The sequence below is a fragment of the Macaca thibetana genome, chromosome 9 (genome assembly GCF_024542745.1).
Source record: "Macaca thibetana thibetana isolate TM-01 chromosome 9, ASM2454274v1, whole genome shotgun sequence".
NCBI lineage: Eukaryota > Metazoa > Chordata > Mammalia > Primates > Cercopithecidae > Macaca > Macaca thibetana.
Window position 1 is genome coordinate 16,419,748 of NC_065586.1, and position 14,643 is coordinate 16,434,390.

Here is a 14,643-nt window from a genome sequence, read left to right on the forward strand (position 1 = left end):
TGTAACACATTTAACTATAATTATTGGCTTAAATATCTACCTTCTGTGGACTTTAAGTTCCTTGAGACAGCATCTTAAATTTCTTACTCGTGTCTATATTCCTAACACAGAGAATAGCACAAGATAGCTGATAGTAGATGTTCACTGAATTAATTTATGGAGGTGTGTTTCAATGTGTGAAATGAAATAATGTACCTGAGAGTTATTTGAAACTGTAAAGCCCAAGACAAATGGTAGGTGCTTTCGTTATCTTGATCCTACCCACGGATCAAATTCTTTCCTCTGCTCCTTAGTTCTTTCTACCTAGGGAGTCCACAGACCCTTGTCTAAATTATCACTTCATACAGACTTCCTTTCTCCCACACAGAGTATATTTTGACATTAAACTAAACCCCTCAGCGTATGGATAAGATCTAGAATATAAAAGGGGGTTGAAAATAGAATCACCTGTCTTGCATTGTAGTACCAGTCTTAAGAAACTGGGTAAATGATAACTGTATTCTGAAAATAAAGAGCCAAATCACTTTGGACACCTTTTTTTTTTTTTAGCTGATGGCAATATATTTTCCCTAAATTTATGCCCGTTTTTATATACAGAAAAGTTACTTATTAGTTGAGCAAAAGTATAAAATATGCAGCAGAAGAAATGATATCATATGAATGACATGAACAAGTACTTGATACAAAAATCTCATTTTCGTTCTGGGAAATCCCAAGATATTTTGTAAATGACATTGAAATCATTTCATCCACCTTGAAGGTGGAACGTTTCTTCAGTGTGAAATGCAGTAGCTCTTCTGTGCGTCACAATCACTTCACTGACTCTTCAGGAGAAGAAGCGAAAACTACCTACCTTAAAAGCTGGGAGAGATTGGAGTAAGAAACAATAGAATCATTCATGGATGGCCGGGTGCGGTGTCTCACACCTGTAATCCCAGCACTTTGGGAGGCCGAGGCAGGCAAATCAGCTGCCGGATCAGCTGAGGTCAGGAGTTCGAGAGCAGCCTGGCCAACATGATGGAACCCCACCTCTCCTAAAAATACAAAATTAACTGGGTGTGGTTGGGGGCGCCTGGAGTCCCAGCTACTCGGGAGGCTGAGGCAGGAGAATCCCTTGAACCCAGGAGGTGGAAGCTGCAGTGAGCCAAGATCGCGCCACTGCACTCCAGCCTGTACGACAGAGTGAGAGTCCGTCTCAAAAAAATAAAATAAAATAAAATGAAAAACAACTCTCAAGAATTATTCATGGATATGGAATGCAGAATGAAGAAAACTGGCTGAGGTTAGCACCTCCACTCTTCCAAGACGTGCTGTGAGATCACTGGTGACTAGGAGGGGCAGGACGTCTGTTTAACCCTCATCTGCTGGACGGCACACAGAGTTCATTTCCCCGTGGTAGCATACTGACATTTGGGGTCAATCCTCTCCAAGTGAAAAAGAAATTCACTTGCATAAATGCAACTTCAGTAGCACTTTGGCAGTCCCTGGAAGCCATCCAGCTGAATGTCAGTTTCACATAGGTAAGTCACCTTGTTAGACCTACATAGTACAAGGTGCTTGTTCCTAGATGTCATTGTGATGGTGAGTGTGTCTCCAGAGTGTGAGTGCCTTGGAGGAGGAAGGGAGCTGCCTGGTGCCTGGGGCGTTCACACCCCGGAGGGGCAGCCTGGTCTAAGAACAGACCTCTGAACACAAAAGCAGTTTGGGTTTTTTTGAAGCTCTTTCAATTTGAGACCTGAGTTTATCTTTTCTGAGACTTAAAGTCCTCATCTGTAAGATGGGGACAGTCACACCTTCCTGATAGAGCTTCTGTAAGGATTAAACAAGCTGGGGTGATATTAAATACCTGATGCCTATCAGGTGTTGATTTTCTTATTTCCCATCCCACCCCTCAGTAATATCTCATACCACATTCTACTTATTTACAGGACTTTCCTTTGAAAAATATGTGTGATCATACACTATTTTCTTCCCCTGGATTTTGCAATCAGTTTGCTTTGTCAATAAGAATAATTTAAATGAATTAATCCCCTTTATTTTTATTTTATTTATTTATTTATTTGGAGTTGTGTCTCGCTTGCTCTGTCACCTAGGCTAGAGTGCAGTGGCTTGATCATGACTCACTGTAGCCTCGACTTCCCGAGCTCCAACAATCCTCCCACCTCAGTCTCCCAAGTAGCTGGGACCATGGGCGTGCACCACCCTCACCTGGCTGATGTGTGTATTTTTGTTAGAAATCGGGTTTTGCCACGTTGCCCAGGCTGCTCTGGAATTCCTGAGCTCAAGTGACCCTGCCACCTCGGCCTCCCAAAGTGCTGGGTTTACAGGCATGAGCCACCGTGCGCAGCTGAATTCATTTCTTTCTTTCTTTCTTTCTTTCTTTATTTATTTTTTTTGAGACGGAGTCTCGCTCTGTCGCCCAGGCTGGAGTGCAGTGGCGGGATCTCAGCTCACTGCAAGCTCCGCCTCCCGGGTTCCCGCCATTCTCCTGCCTCAGCCTCCCGAGTAGCTGGGACTACAGGCGCCCGCCACCTCGCCCGGCTAGCTTTTTGTATTTTTTAGTAGAGACGGGGTTTCACCCTGTTAGCCGGGATGGTCTCGATCTCCTGACGTCGTGATCCGCCCGTCTCGGCCTCCCAAAGTGCTGGGATTACAGGCTTGAGCCACCGCGCCCGGCCTGAATTCATTTCTTAATTGCCTTCACATTAATATTTAGTTACCCACAGGTGGTCATATCAATAAATGTCAGTTAAAAAATCAGAAAAAAAAACTGTATATATATGTATGTATGTTTTGGTTTTTTAATGACAGCAAATTTCTCTTCCCCTCTTTTTCTTTCTATTTTTTTATTTTCGTTGTAGAGACAGGGTCTCTCTGTGTTTGGTCTCAAACTCCTGGGCTCAAGCAACCCTCCCAGAGGCTCGGCCTCCCAAAGTGCTGGGATTACAGGCATGAGCCACTCACTGCATCTGGCCTTGCCCCTCTTTTTCAACTGCATTTTCCTGATGTCTAAAATATCAGCCTAATTGCTTCCTTTCTGAAGCAATCTCCCCTTGCATGTGACCGTGACATTTTTAAGAATGTTTTTACGGAGGAGACAGCTTCCCCAAAGTCACACCCCTTTACGTAAGATTTTCAACGGGATAAGAATTCACAGGAATTCCTTTTTTTTTTTTTTTTTTGAGACAAGGTCTCACTCTGTCCCAGGCTGGAGTGTAGCAGTGCGACCATAGCTCACTGCAACCTCGAACTCCTGGGTTCAAATGATCCTCCCACCTCAGCCTCCTGAGCAACTGGAACCACAGGCACACACCACCATGCCCTGCTAATTTTTAAAGTTTGTTGTAGAGACAGGGTCTTGCTTTGTTTCCAAGGCTAGTCTCAAACTCCTGGGCTCAAGGGATCCTTCCACCTTGGCTTCCCAAAGTGCTGGGATTACAGGAGTGAGCCAGGGTGCCCCGCCAGGAGTTACTTTTGAAACTTACATGTGTGGATGAATCTTATGGAACAGTGTTAGTCTTCCCCTAGAAAGACATCTCTGCTTATGGTGAGATTCTTCAGTTAACGTTTACAACGTAGGTAACATTTATATTTCATTGCGTCTGGAGAATTGGGTCCCTACAGTCCCCATTCCTCTTTAATTTTTAATTTGTTTATATTTCATTTTTTAGAGGCAGGGGCTCACTCTGTCACCCAAGCTGGAGTGTAGTGGTGTCATCATAGGTCACTGCAGCCTTGAACTCCTGGGATCAAGCAATCCTCCCCACTCAGCCATCCAAGTAGCTGGGACCACAGGCATGAGCCATCATGCCTGCCACCTCCCCATTCCTCTTTTATTTTATTTTATTTTATTTTTATTTTTATTTTTTGAGACAGAGTCTCACTCTGTCACCCAAGCTGTAGTGCAGTGGCATGATCTCGGCTCACTGCAACCTCTGCCTTCCAGGTTCAAGCGATTTTCCTGCCTCATCCTCCTGAGCAGCTGGGACTGCAGGCACGTGCCACCACACCAGCAAATTTTTGTATTTTCGGTACAGTCAGGGTTTCACCATACTGGCCAGGCTGGTTTCGAACTCCTGACCTCAAGCAATCCACCTGCCTCAGCCTCTCAAAGTGCTGGAATTACAGGTGTGAGCCACCACGCTCAGCCCCATTCCTCTTCTAGATGAGGCTTTTGCAAGACCACATGGAGAGAGATCACATAATGCCTCATGGGCCACTGTAAGGCCTTGGCTTTTACTTTTGAGGGAAATAGAAAGCCATTGGTGGGTTCTGAGCAGAAGAGAAACCTAGTCTGACTTAGGTGTGGAGTTGGCACTTTAATCGCAGTATGTAGAATAGACTGTAATAGAGCCAAGGTGAAAGCTGAGAGAACAATTTGGTATCTATGGCAGCGATCCTGCAAGAGACCAGGATGATTTGGGTCTGGAGGGTAGTATGGGAGGTGATGGTAGGTCTGGATTCTGGTTGTATTTTGAAGACTGAGCCCAAATGCTATCCTAATAGGTTAAACGTAGAATGTCAGAGGGAAAAAGCAGTCAAGAATGATCGAGGTTTTTGGCCTGAGCAGCTAGAATGGAGTTGTTGTCAACAGAGATAGGGAAGGGTGTTGGAGCAGCCAGTTTGGGGGGCAGAAGGAAGGTCCAGTTTGGGACATGCTAAGGTTGAAGTCACTATTAGGTATCCAAGTAGAGATGGCAAGCGGGCAGTTGCATTTCAGGTCTGGCTTCAGGAGAGAGGTCTGATCTGGTGATGGAAGTTGCCTCTGTGCCCCTTAATATTTGAAATATTCATTTCTTTTTTTCTTTTCTATTTTTTTTCTTTTTTGTTGTTGTTGTTGTTGTTGAGACGGAGTCTCAACTCCAGGCTGGAGTGCAGTAGTGTGATCTTGGCTCACTGCAACCTCCACCTCCCAGGTTGAAGCAATTCTCCTACCTCAGCCTCCCGAGTAGCTGGGACTACAGGCACAAGCCACCATGCTTGGCTAATTTTTGTATTTTTAGTAGAGATAGGGTTTCACCATGTTGGCCAGGCTGATCTTGAACTCATGACTTCAAGTGATCCGCCCACCTTGGCCTCCCAATGTGCTGGGATTACAAGCGTGAGCCCCCATACCCCGCCAATATTTGTAATATTCATTTCTTAATTGACTTCACACTAGTGTTTAGTTATCCGGAGGGGGTCATATCACTATATGTCAGTTTAAAAAAATGAATAACTACATACACACACACACACACACACACACCTCATAGTAAGAAAGTAAGCAGTTGTCATGATTCCCATAGTTCCTTTCTCTTTGATCATGTCATTCAAATTGTCTGAAATAACGGTAAAGATTTAATCCTGCTTACTATATATAGTTACCCTCTGACTTAGCAATTAAAAATCTCCACAAGTGAATCCCTTCTTCCCTTTCTGGGATTTTCACTTTCTTTCCCCCATACTACCCTTTGATGGTAAATTCTCCATTTTCCAAGTGCAGTTCAAGGGCACCATGGGGAGGAAATCAAACTTCAAATTAAAAACTAAAGCACACTCTGTGCACATTCAGTCATTGTAATTCTGGAAAATGTCCTTTGAGTAAAAAACAATATTTAGCAATAGGAGAAACTCCACAGTACGGTGGTTTAGAGAATCAGTTCTAACTTTGAGATGAATTTAAATTCTAGCACATCACCTTGAGTGAGTATCTAATTGCTCAAGTCCCAGTTTCTCGGTCTTTAAAATTGAGACCTGCTGGGATTATGGAGAGTATTAAATGAGATAATCCATGTAATGCACTTCACACAATGTCAGACACATAGTAAGTTCTCATTGTCAACAAGATGATAATGATGCTGAGTGACTTTACTTTTTATTTTCAGCTGGAGCTGAGGCTAAAGATTTTTCTAAGGCTTTACATTTACCATGGACTTTTCACTAAGTATATGCCTCAATATAGCACTGAAAATTTAGAAAAGTGATTCTCAAGGCATTGGGCCAAAGGAAACAAAAAGACATTAGGAGCAGAAACAAGAGTATGATCCAACCTGTAATTGGTGGCTCCATTTCCCTCCTGACTCCTCCCCTCCCCCAGTACCCTGCCCATATTGGATAATTAACACACTGAATTTACTCAAAAGGAAAAAATACTAAACTTACCTCTTCCCGCTTATGTTACTTTAATTGTGTATATTTTGTTTTTTTTTCAAGTATGGTTCTTTGGGGAAAACAGAATATGTTTTCTATAGAAAAACACATATTCTTTCAGCCTAGTAATTTTGGAAGCAAAAGATGGTCTCCATGGTAAGAAGATGGAAAATGAGTAGTATTAATAGAAGATAGCACAGAACTAATGTACATCTTATAGTATAAAGGAAAGATGTTTTAGCCTCCCTGCCTAAAACAACATCGTGAACTCTAAGTTCTGCTAACTTGGTGAATAAAATGAAAAGGAGCCAGCCAGGGGATGATAGCTCAGAATGAAAGTCAATAGTCAACTCGCATAAATCTCACAGGAAAGGCGACACCTCCTGCGCCCATGGTACACGGAGGTTTAACTGGTTCTCCTGTGGTTTGTAAGGAAAGCTTTGACTGGGCGTGGGGGCTCACAACTGTAATCCCAGGACTTTGGGAGGCCAAGACAGGTGGATCACCTGAGGTCAGGAGTTCGAGACCAGCCTGGCCAACATGGCGAAACCCTGTCTTTACTAAAAATACAAAAATTAGCCGGGAGTGGTGGCACATGCCTGTAGTCCCAGCTACATGGGAGGCTGAAGCAGGAGAATCACTTGGACCTGGGAGGTGGAGGTTGCAGTGAGCTGAGATCATGCCACTATACTCCAGCCTGGGTGACAGAGGGAGACTCCGCCTCAAAAAAAAAAAAAAAAAAAAAAAAAAAAAAAGCTTTGAAAATTCTTCTGACCTCTTAGAAGTAGATTCATAGACACATAATAGTGCTTTCTCTTTTTTTCTTTTTCTTTTTCTTTTCTTTCTTTCTTTTTTTTTTTTTTTAATTTTGTATTTTTAGTAGAGATGGGTTTTCACCATGTTGGCCAGGCTGGTCTCAAACTCCTGGCCTCAAATGATCCACCCACTTTGGCCTCTCAGAGCTCTAGGATAACAGGTGTGAGCCACCATGCCCAGCCCGATATTAGTGCTTTTTGTTTTCTGAGATGGAGTCTTGCTCTGTCACCCAGGCTGGAATGCAGTGGCACAATCTCAGCTCACTGCAACCTCCACCTTCCGGTTTCAAGCGATTCTCATGCCTCAGCCTCCCGGGTGGCTGGGATTACAGGTGCCTGCCACCACCCCCAAATAATTTTTGTTTTGTTTTTGTTTTTTGAGATGGAGTCTCACTCTGTTGCCCAGGCTGGATTGCAATGGTGTAATCTCAGCTCACTGCAACCTCCGTCTCCTGGGTTCAAGCAGTTCTCCTGCCTCAGCCTCCCAAGTAACTGGGATTACAGGCACCCACCACTATGCCCAGCTTAATTTTTAGTATTTTTAGTAGAGACGAGGTTTCACCATGTTGGCCAAGCTGGTCTTGAACTCCTGACCTCAGGTGATCCACCCACCTCGGCCTCCCAAAATGCTGGGATTACAGGTGTGAGCCACCACACCTGGCCATTTTTGTCTTTTTAGTAGAGATGTGGTTTTACCATGTTGGCTAGACTTGTCTGGAACACCTGACCTCAAGTGATCCACCCACCTTGGCCTCACAAAGTGCTGGGATTGAGCCACCACGCCCTGCCACAAAATAGTGCTTTAATCCTCACATCGTGGAGTTGCCAAAGTAATAGAAATATCAGCATGAATTAAAAGCCAATAAGACAATGACTGTCTAATGTTCTCAACTCATCTCCAGACCAATTTCCGATCCCAAACGATCCCTTATAAATCTGTAGGTCCTTCATTCCTTTCATGCAGTGTCTAATGGGGTATATTTTTCCTTCATTCCCTCCATGCAGTGCCTTCCTTCCCTTCATGAAATGTCTAATGGGGTATATTTTTCTTTCACATTGTTTTGCATATTGTTCTTCTGCTAGGATGTTTTTATTCCTTCTTAGCTCTCTGTGTGATTGGATCTCTACAATGGTATTTTGGGGTTACCTTAGTGCATCTCTTTTTACTTGTTATAATGTAAATTTCTTGAGATAATCTACTCTTGCTCTGTACTCTACTCTTCTCTGTAGCCTGTACTTGTCTTACATTTCTCTCCTTTCCCATTCATTTACATAATCTTACATCCTAAAATAGTTATATTCTTTATATGATAGCTATTGAAATGAGAAGATATCCATAAAATTTATCATAAAATAATAAATTTTATTTAAAAAATAAGCACTCCAGAACATAAATATCTGTATGAGTATTGTGCCTTAAAGAAGTTGTTGGAACGGCATTCTTTAAAGGCGTTAGAATTAATTTTAGAACCACTTTACAATCTTCACGAGAAAATCACCCTGCTACCACAAGGCAAAGCCTCATGTGTTACCCAGATTAGCATTACTCACCTAATTCGCCAGACCTGAGGGCAGATTTCCTTTGATAGTTTTCACACTTCATAGCAGTCCTTAGAGGATGAAAATTTACTCCATTAAGGATTCTCAAAATAGTGTGGGGGGGCGTATTCTGAACACAGTTCTGAGGGAGAATTCCAAACTTGCTTTGGAATAATGGAAGCATCATTAAACTAAGTCTGTAGTACCCAAGTGCTTTAGAGGGGAAAACCCCCTTTTAGATGAGTAAGTTCTGTTATTTCTGGTAACAAATTGAACTTACTATTTTATACTCACATCATTAAGAGCCATTTCAGAAGTTTCTGTTACTTGACTTCAACTATGTTCTTGTACATAGTGTGCTTAAAACTTCTAGTATGTACATGTGGAAAATGGGCTCTTCATAATAACAATATATCTGTTGTATTGTTTCTAGGACTATACTTGATAAGAAGGAGCTCTTGGAGTTTGCTCAACTTGGCTGCTACTTGGAATATGACCTCTTCGGTACTGAACTACTTCATTACCAACTCTGCCCAGATATTGACATGCCTGATGATAACAAAAGAATTAGAAGGTAAATATGGTAAAGTCTCTCATAGCATTCCCTTTCCCTAGTCCTTTTTGATTGTCATATCTAGGGAAGTATTAGCAAAGATTCAGAAAACAGTAAGCAGGCTGAACCACAGACTTGCAGAGAAAAATATATCTATGCTGTTTCAGGGAGAAAATCTCTCTATATTATTTTAAGGAGAAAATGAGTCATCCTAAGTAGGCTAAAGCTTAGCAGAGCCTTAGAAGTTCAGTGCAGATGGGCAGCTGACAGGAAACACAGATAATACCCAACCCCTGCCATGAAAATCAGAGAACAAAAGACATTTTCCTCTTTTTACCTCTAATGAAATAAGCTGTTCCTCTCTCAGGTTGACCACACTAAAGCCATAACTTCCTACCAGTAATATTTGAAAGGCTTTATTAAAAGTTTTCATTAAAAAGGTGATTTCAAGTTAAATGCTAAAAGTGTAAGGTCTAAAGACTAAACATCATGTAAAATGAATGCAACCTTCCAAAATTGTATAATGTGTGATGCTAGCAGATAATTGTAGGAGTCATTCTTTGTAATCAAGTAGAAAATTTTTGGTGTCAACAATAGCTACCTAGTTTTGTCTTGGTCACATGGTGATATGAAGGTTGAATGAACCAAGTTAGAAAATCTAGGAGGAGAAATAAATTGGAGATTGACAAGGAAGACTTTCGTTTGGGAATATCTAAGTGTTGCTATCCAGTGAAGCCCTAAGATATGGTTTGTATGTGATAGTTGAACTGTGGGAATGAATGACATCACTCAGAGAAGAGGATAAGGACAGAGATCTGGGGACAGAGACATTTAAGGAATGGAGTAGGAACCGTCACTCAAGAAAAGGTTGAGAAGAAGTTTTCAAAGTGATAACATGAGAGATATATGTTGTTATGGAAGTCAGTAGAGAGGAAGACTCAGGGCAGAAGGGCTTGGATGCTGGTAATAAGTGACAAATATCAAGGGAAATAAAGACTGAAAAGCATCCATTGGATTTCACAATGAGGAGGCTGACATTTTATAAACAGTAAGTGCAGTCTCAGTGGAAAAGGCTTGAGGAATGAGTGGGCCGTGAGGAAGAGGAGAGAGAATGCTGAGGTGACTCAAGAAGTGGCAGCGGAGGGAAGCAAGGAGTTGAGGCTGGAGTTAGAACACAACAAAGAATCAAGGGAAGTTTCTAGTAAGAGTTGAGAAATGTTTATGTGACTAAGAGCAAGAGCAGAGAGAGGGCTAGAGAGAATGAGTCCAGGGAAGTGGTGCCCATTCCACAGGGTTACTACAGAATTGACATGAAATAATGTATTCCAAGTTTTTATCTGAGTGTCTGGTACAGAATACGGAAGTGTTCAATAGATGTTGATTTTTAGAAACTCTGGATAGATAAGAAATATAGAGCAAGGTTCCTAAGGCGACAAATAGATGGAATCTGGGGAACAAATAGAATGTTGGTTGAAAGGATGCTTTCTCCATTGAAATGAGAGGGCGTGACACAGCAATGGGGTGAATGCAAATAAAAGTCTTAGTGAGGGAAACAGGAGACTGAGGACACATGTCCTTTAGTGTCTCTGTGAGGTGGACATGGTTATCTCCTGAGAAAAAAAGAGTGGATTTAGGGCAGGACCATGTAGAGCAGGAGGAAGGCTAGGAATGGCTGTCGGGTCAATGAGAGAGACCTTGACATGGGTGTGTTATGTGCGGGACATAGTTGAGTCTAGAAATCATGATTGCATGCCTGTGCATTGGCACCAATGCACATGATTTGGTGATTATTTTCCAAAAGCAAAAATGTTTTGCGTTTTGGTAGTGGAACCAGAGAAGTTGTGTGCATACAAGCAGAAAATAGGAATAATTCAAGAGATTGAGGGCCGGGTGCGGTGGCTCAAGCCTGTAATCCCAGCATTTTGGGAGGCCTAGATGGGCGGATCACGAGGTCAGGAGATCGAGACCATCCTGGCTAACACGGTGAAACCCCGTCTCTACTAAAAAAAATACAAAAAACTAGCCGGGCGAGGTGGCGCGCGCCTGTAGTCCCAGCTACCCGGGAGGCTGAGGCAGGAGAATGGCGTAAACCCGGGAGGCGGACCTTGCAGTGAGCTGAGATCTGGCCACTGCACTCCAGCCTGGGCGACAGAGCGAGACTCCATCTCAAAAAAAAAAAAAAAAAGAGATTGAGGGTTGGGATTCTGTCTGAAAGAGATGGATAACAAAGGAGGGGTTGAGATGAGGGTCATGGGATCCAAGCTGGAGGGAAGAAAGCGTAGAGAGGCATGGGCAGATAGACAGGAAAGCATAGCAGGGCAAATAACTGGACTGCAGGCTTTAATGAAGTAGGTGGAGCATATATATGCTCAAATATATATATTATATATATATACACACACACACATACATACAGTAGAAGAAATGAGTGGAAAAAGTAGAAAGAGGTAACATGATCAGAGTAGGAAACTGAAGATTGAGATATTCAGACAAGAACTAGAATATAATCATGAGAACAGAAAAGTGATTGCAATGGAAGTAGCAAAGCTGGAATTGAGAAGTTATGTCCAGGAACCATGAGATTCAAGTGTCGATAGTTGAATAAGGCACACTGGGTTGAGGGGAAGATCTTGACCCCGTGGTCATAGTTGGGACATCCTGAGGATCTTTCCCTGGGAAGTCGACATTTATGTCCTTATGCCTTCTGCTGTCTCCATGTTCTGGCATTCTGCCTTGATCACCTCATTAATGGTACTATGCTTCAAGTTTAGTATCATCAGGGAAAGCTAGTTAATCAATGTTGCTCTAGTTAGGTAAGATGGCAACACACAACTCTACATGAGCAAATGACTTCACCTGCCTTGACCAATGAAGCTCTGTCTTTTCTTTTAATACTCAGATCAGTTATTTGACAAGTAGATGTATTGATTCTTTGTTTATTTTTGTTTTATTGTTTTAATTTACTTGCCAAGGAACCCGATTCAATACAGGTGAACCTGTTTCCCTAAAGCCCTAGTAGTTAGTTTATACTCAGAGGAGACTATTCCTTCCCTAAAGGCATCTGGAATTTAAAATAGGGCAGTGCATTCAGTCATTCTCATCTTTCATAATCTCAGAAACATGATTTTCTGATCAATGCCCTCAACGCATGTTCTATTTCTTCTTTTTTTTTTTTTTTCTCTTTTTTTGAGACTGAGTCTGGCTCGGTCGCCCAGGCTGGAGTGCAGTGGCCGGATCTCAGCTCACTGCAAGCTCCGCCTCCCGGGTTCCCGCCATTCTCCTTCCTCAGCCTCCCGAGTAGCTGGGACTACAGGCGCCCGCCACCACGCCTGGCGAATTTTTTGTAGTTTCAGTAGAGATGGGGTTTCACCGTGTTAGCCAGGATGGTCTCGATCTCCTGACCTTGTGATCTGGCCGCCTCAGCCTCCCAAAGTCCTGGGATTACAGGCGTGAGCCACCGCGCCCGGCCTCAAGACATATTTTCTAAATCATCTTGGAAATGGGAACTTTGCACTCTGGATTGGCTTCCTTTTCCCAAGCCCCTTTGTGGTAGTAAGGTGCATATTTTGCACACCTGTGTCTTACATGAGGCTCCCAGACCTTCTAGAACAAGAAAAAGATCTGTAAAGGGGCATATATGAAGGAGATAGGAGGGTCAGATGACCAATGGCTCCCCCAGCATTCCTTCTTGGCTCCTTTTGGCCATTTGTTTATCCTTTACTGTGCTAAATATAGCCATTCTGGATGTATGGAAATGATAAAAATTATTATAATATCAATGTGTGTATATGTATATAATGCATGTGTGCTATTCCATACATATGTATATGTATGTGTGCTTAATCTTCCTTAAATTAAACCATGCATTATCACTTGACCCAAGGACAGCCCATGTTAAGCACTGAATGCCCTTTTGGGTTGCAAGTGCTCCAGTACCCCACTGTCTTGCACACTTGGTTTTCATCATGCATCATCAGTCCCTTTCTGAGCCATTGTAGTCTTAAACCTCTGAAGGCATGAACACAGAAGCACGCTTCTGCCTACCTCTGGTGTTCAGCACCAGAAATTCTGCGTCTAACACCTGTTTTCAATCTTCTGCTCCATTTCTCAAATCTTATTATATCTCTGCCTTTTCACACTTTGTAGTCTCTCTCTAATATTTGTTTGCAAACACTAACTCATTTGTATTTCTATAATTACCGTGATTTTTTGTCTTCTCGTCTGTAGTGGCTCCCCCTTTTCTGGCAGCATCTCTGTAATTCCTGTTCTTCCATAAAATGGCACAACAGGAGAGATGATCTTTTAGTGTAAGCGGGACGGGGCAGGTTTTCTGGATGGTCAGGATGTAATTGTGTGTCCAGAGCCATAACGTTATCTTTCTCCTGAGATAAGTAGTCTCCAGATTCTTGACTTGACGGGCTCTAAGGATTCCCGGTCTGAAGTAGGAGTATGTTGTCCTCTGTGCTCTTTCATTCTACTTCACTATTTGGTAACATCAAGGTCTGACACAAGACATCTTAGAGGAATTTCTTTATCCACACAATCTGCCTTTGTAGTATTAGAAATTCTATTTCTCAGATAAGAAACGTAGGCAAAAATTTTGGAAAATTCCCAGAAAATATCAGGGAGAAAGTGTTTCCTGAAACCTCCTATACCGTGATACTTCTTTGCAGTTGTGGATCAAGGTTTGTCACACTAAGGTTCAGCATTGTGTATGCATTCTGTCAAATCTTTCTCTGGTTTTTTTTTTTTTTTATGTGATCATATAACTTATCTTAGATAATTCCCCTAAACTGAGTGTGTTCCAAAAGTAACTGCAGATCAGAACTTTAGGATATTATACACATTTCAGTGAGGCAAAAAATTGTAGTGGCACAAAAGTCGTTCCATGCGCTTACAGGACAGGCATGGCTCTTCTCTGCTGGTGCTTGCATTCCTTTGACCTGCAGATACAAAGTCTATTCTTCCATTATCACTTATTTTAAAATATATGTTCTCGGAGGGCAGGGCTTTGTGCCTGAGTTTGTGTGTGTGTGTGTAGTGCCCCACGTTTTGCTCACTGTAGTAATTAAATATGACTCATGTACTAGGACACCAAGAAATGCTTTTGAAACAAAAAAGATACCTTTCAAATAATCAGCCTCTGGGGGAAGGCACTGTCCATCCGTCTAGATCCACTTTAGAACCTAAATGCTGAAAAAACTATTCAGAGAATCCCAGAGAAGAGCCATTGTCTGCGAGTGGCATCTTCCGCCATCAAAGACCCATGGAAGTCACGACAGACACTGCCCAGAGTCCAGACACGTACAGATGGTAGCTGTCAGGAGGTGACTCACACTACAGATTCCAGCATTTCACACAGCAAAGAGGATTTCATTTTTAGAGAATAGTCAGGGAGCTGTTCTTTAGTCCACTGACTACAAATTTAAAGGAATAGCTTATTATTTTAGCAATCTTGCTGACATGGAAAGAAGACGGAATACATTTGTATTGGTCAGTTGAATCCAGTCCTCAGAGACCACAACTAAATCAAAATTCCCATAGACTTCAAAGGGACAAATGGTTAAAATACTGACCAACCTTTTTTCAGTGACTTTGTAGCTT

General features: G+C 42.3%; 1 protein-coding gene across 6 annotated transcripts in view; it reads left to right on the forward strand.

The window, feature by feature from the left end:
- Window positions 1-14,643, forward strand: part of PTER (phosphotriesterase related) — a 66,766-nt gene that overhangs the window by 15,761 nt on the left and 36,362 nt on the right. For all 6 annotated transcript variants that reach the window (XR_007728987.1, XR_007728986.1, XM_050805407.1 and 3 more), the window contains exon 3: window positions 8,920-9,060. Coding sequence is in view for 4 of the 6 variants with exons in the window: in XM_050805407.1 (XP_050661364.1) it covers window positions 8,920-9,060 (141 nt within the window). In the remaining 2 variants the exon portion in view is untranslated. The remainder of the gene's footprint in view (window positions 1-8,919; window positions 9,061-14,643) is intronic.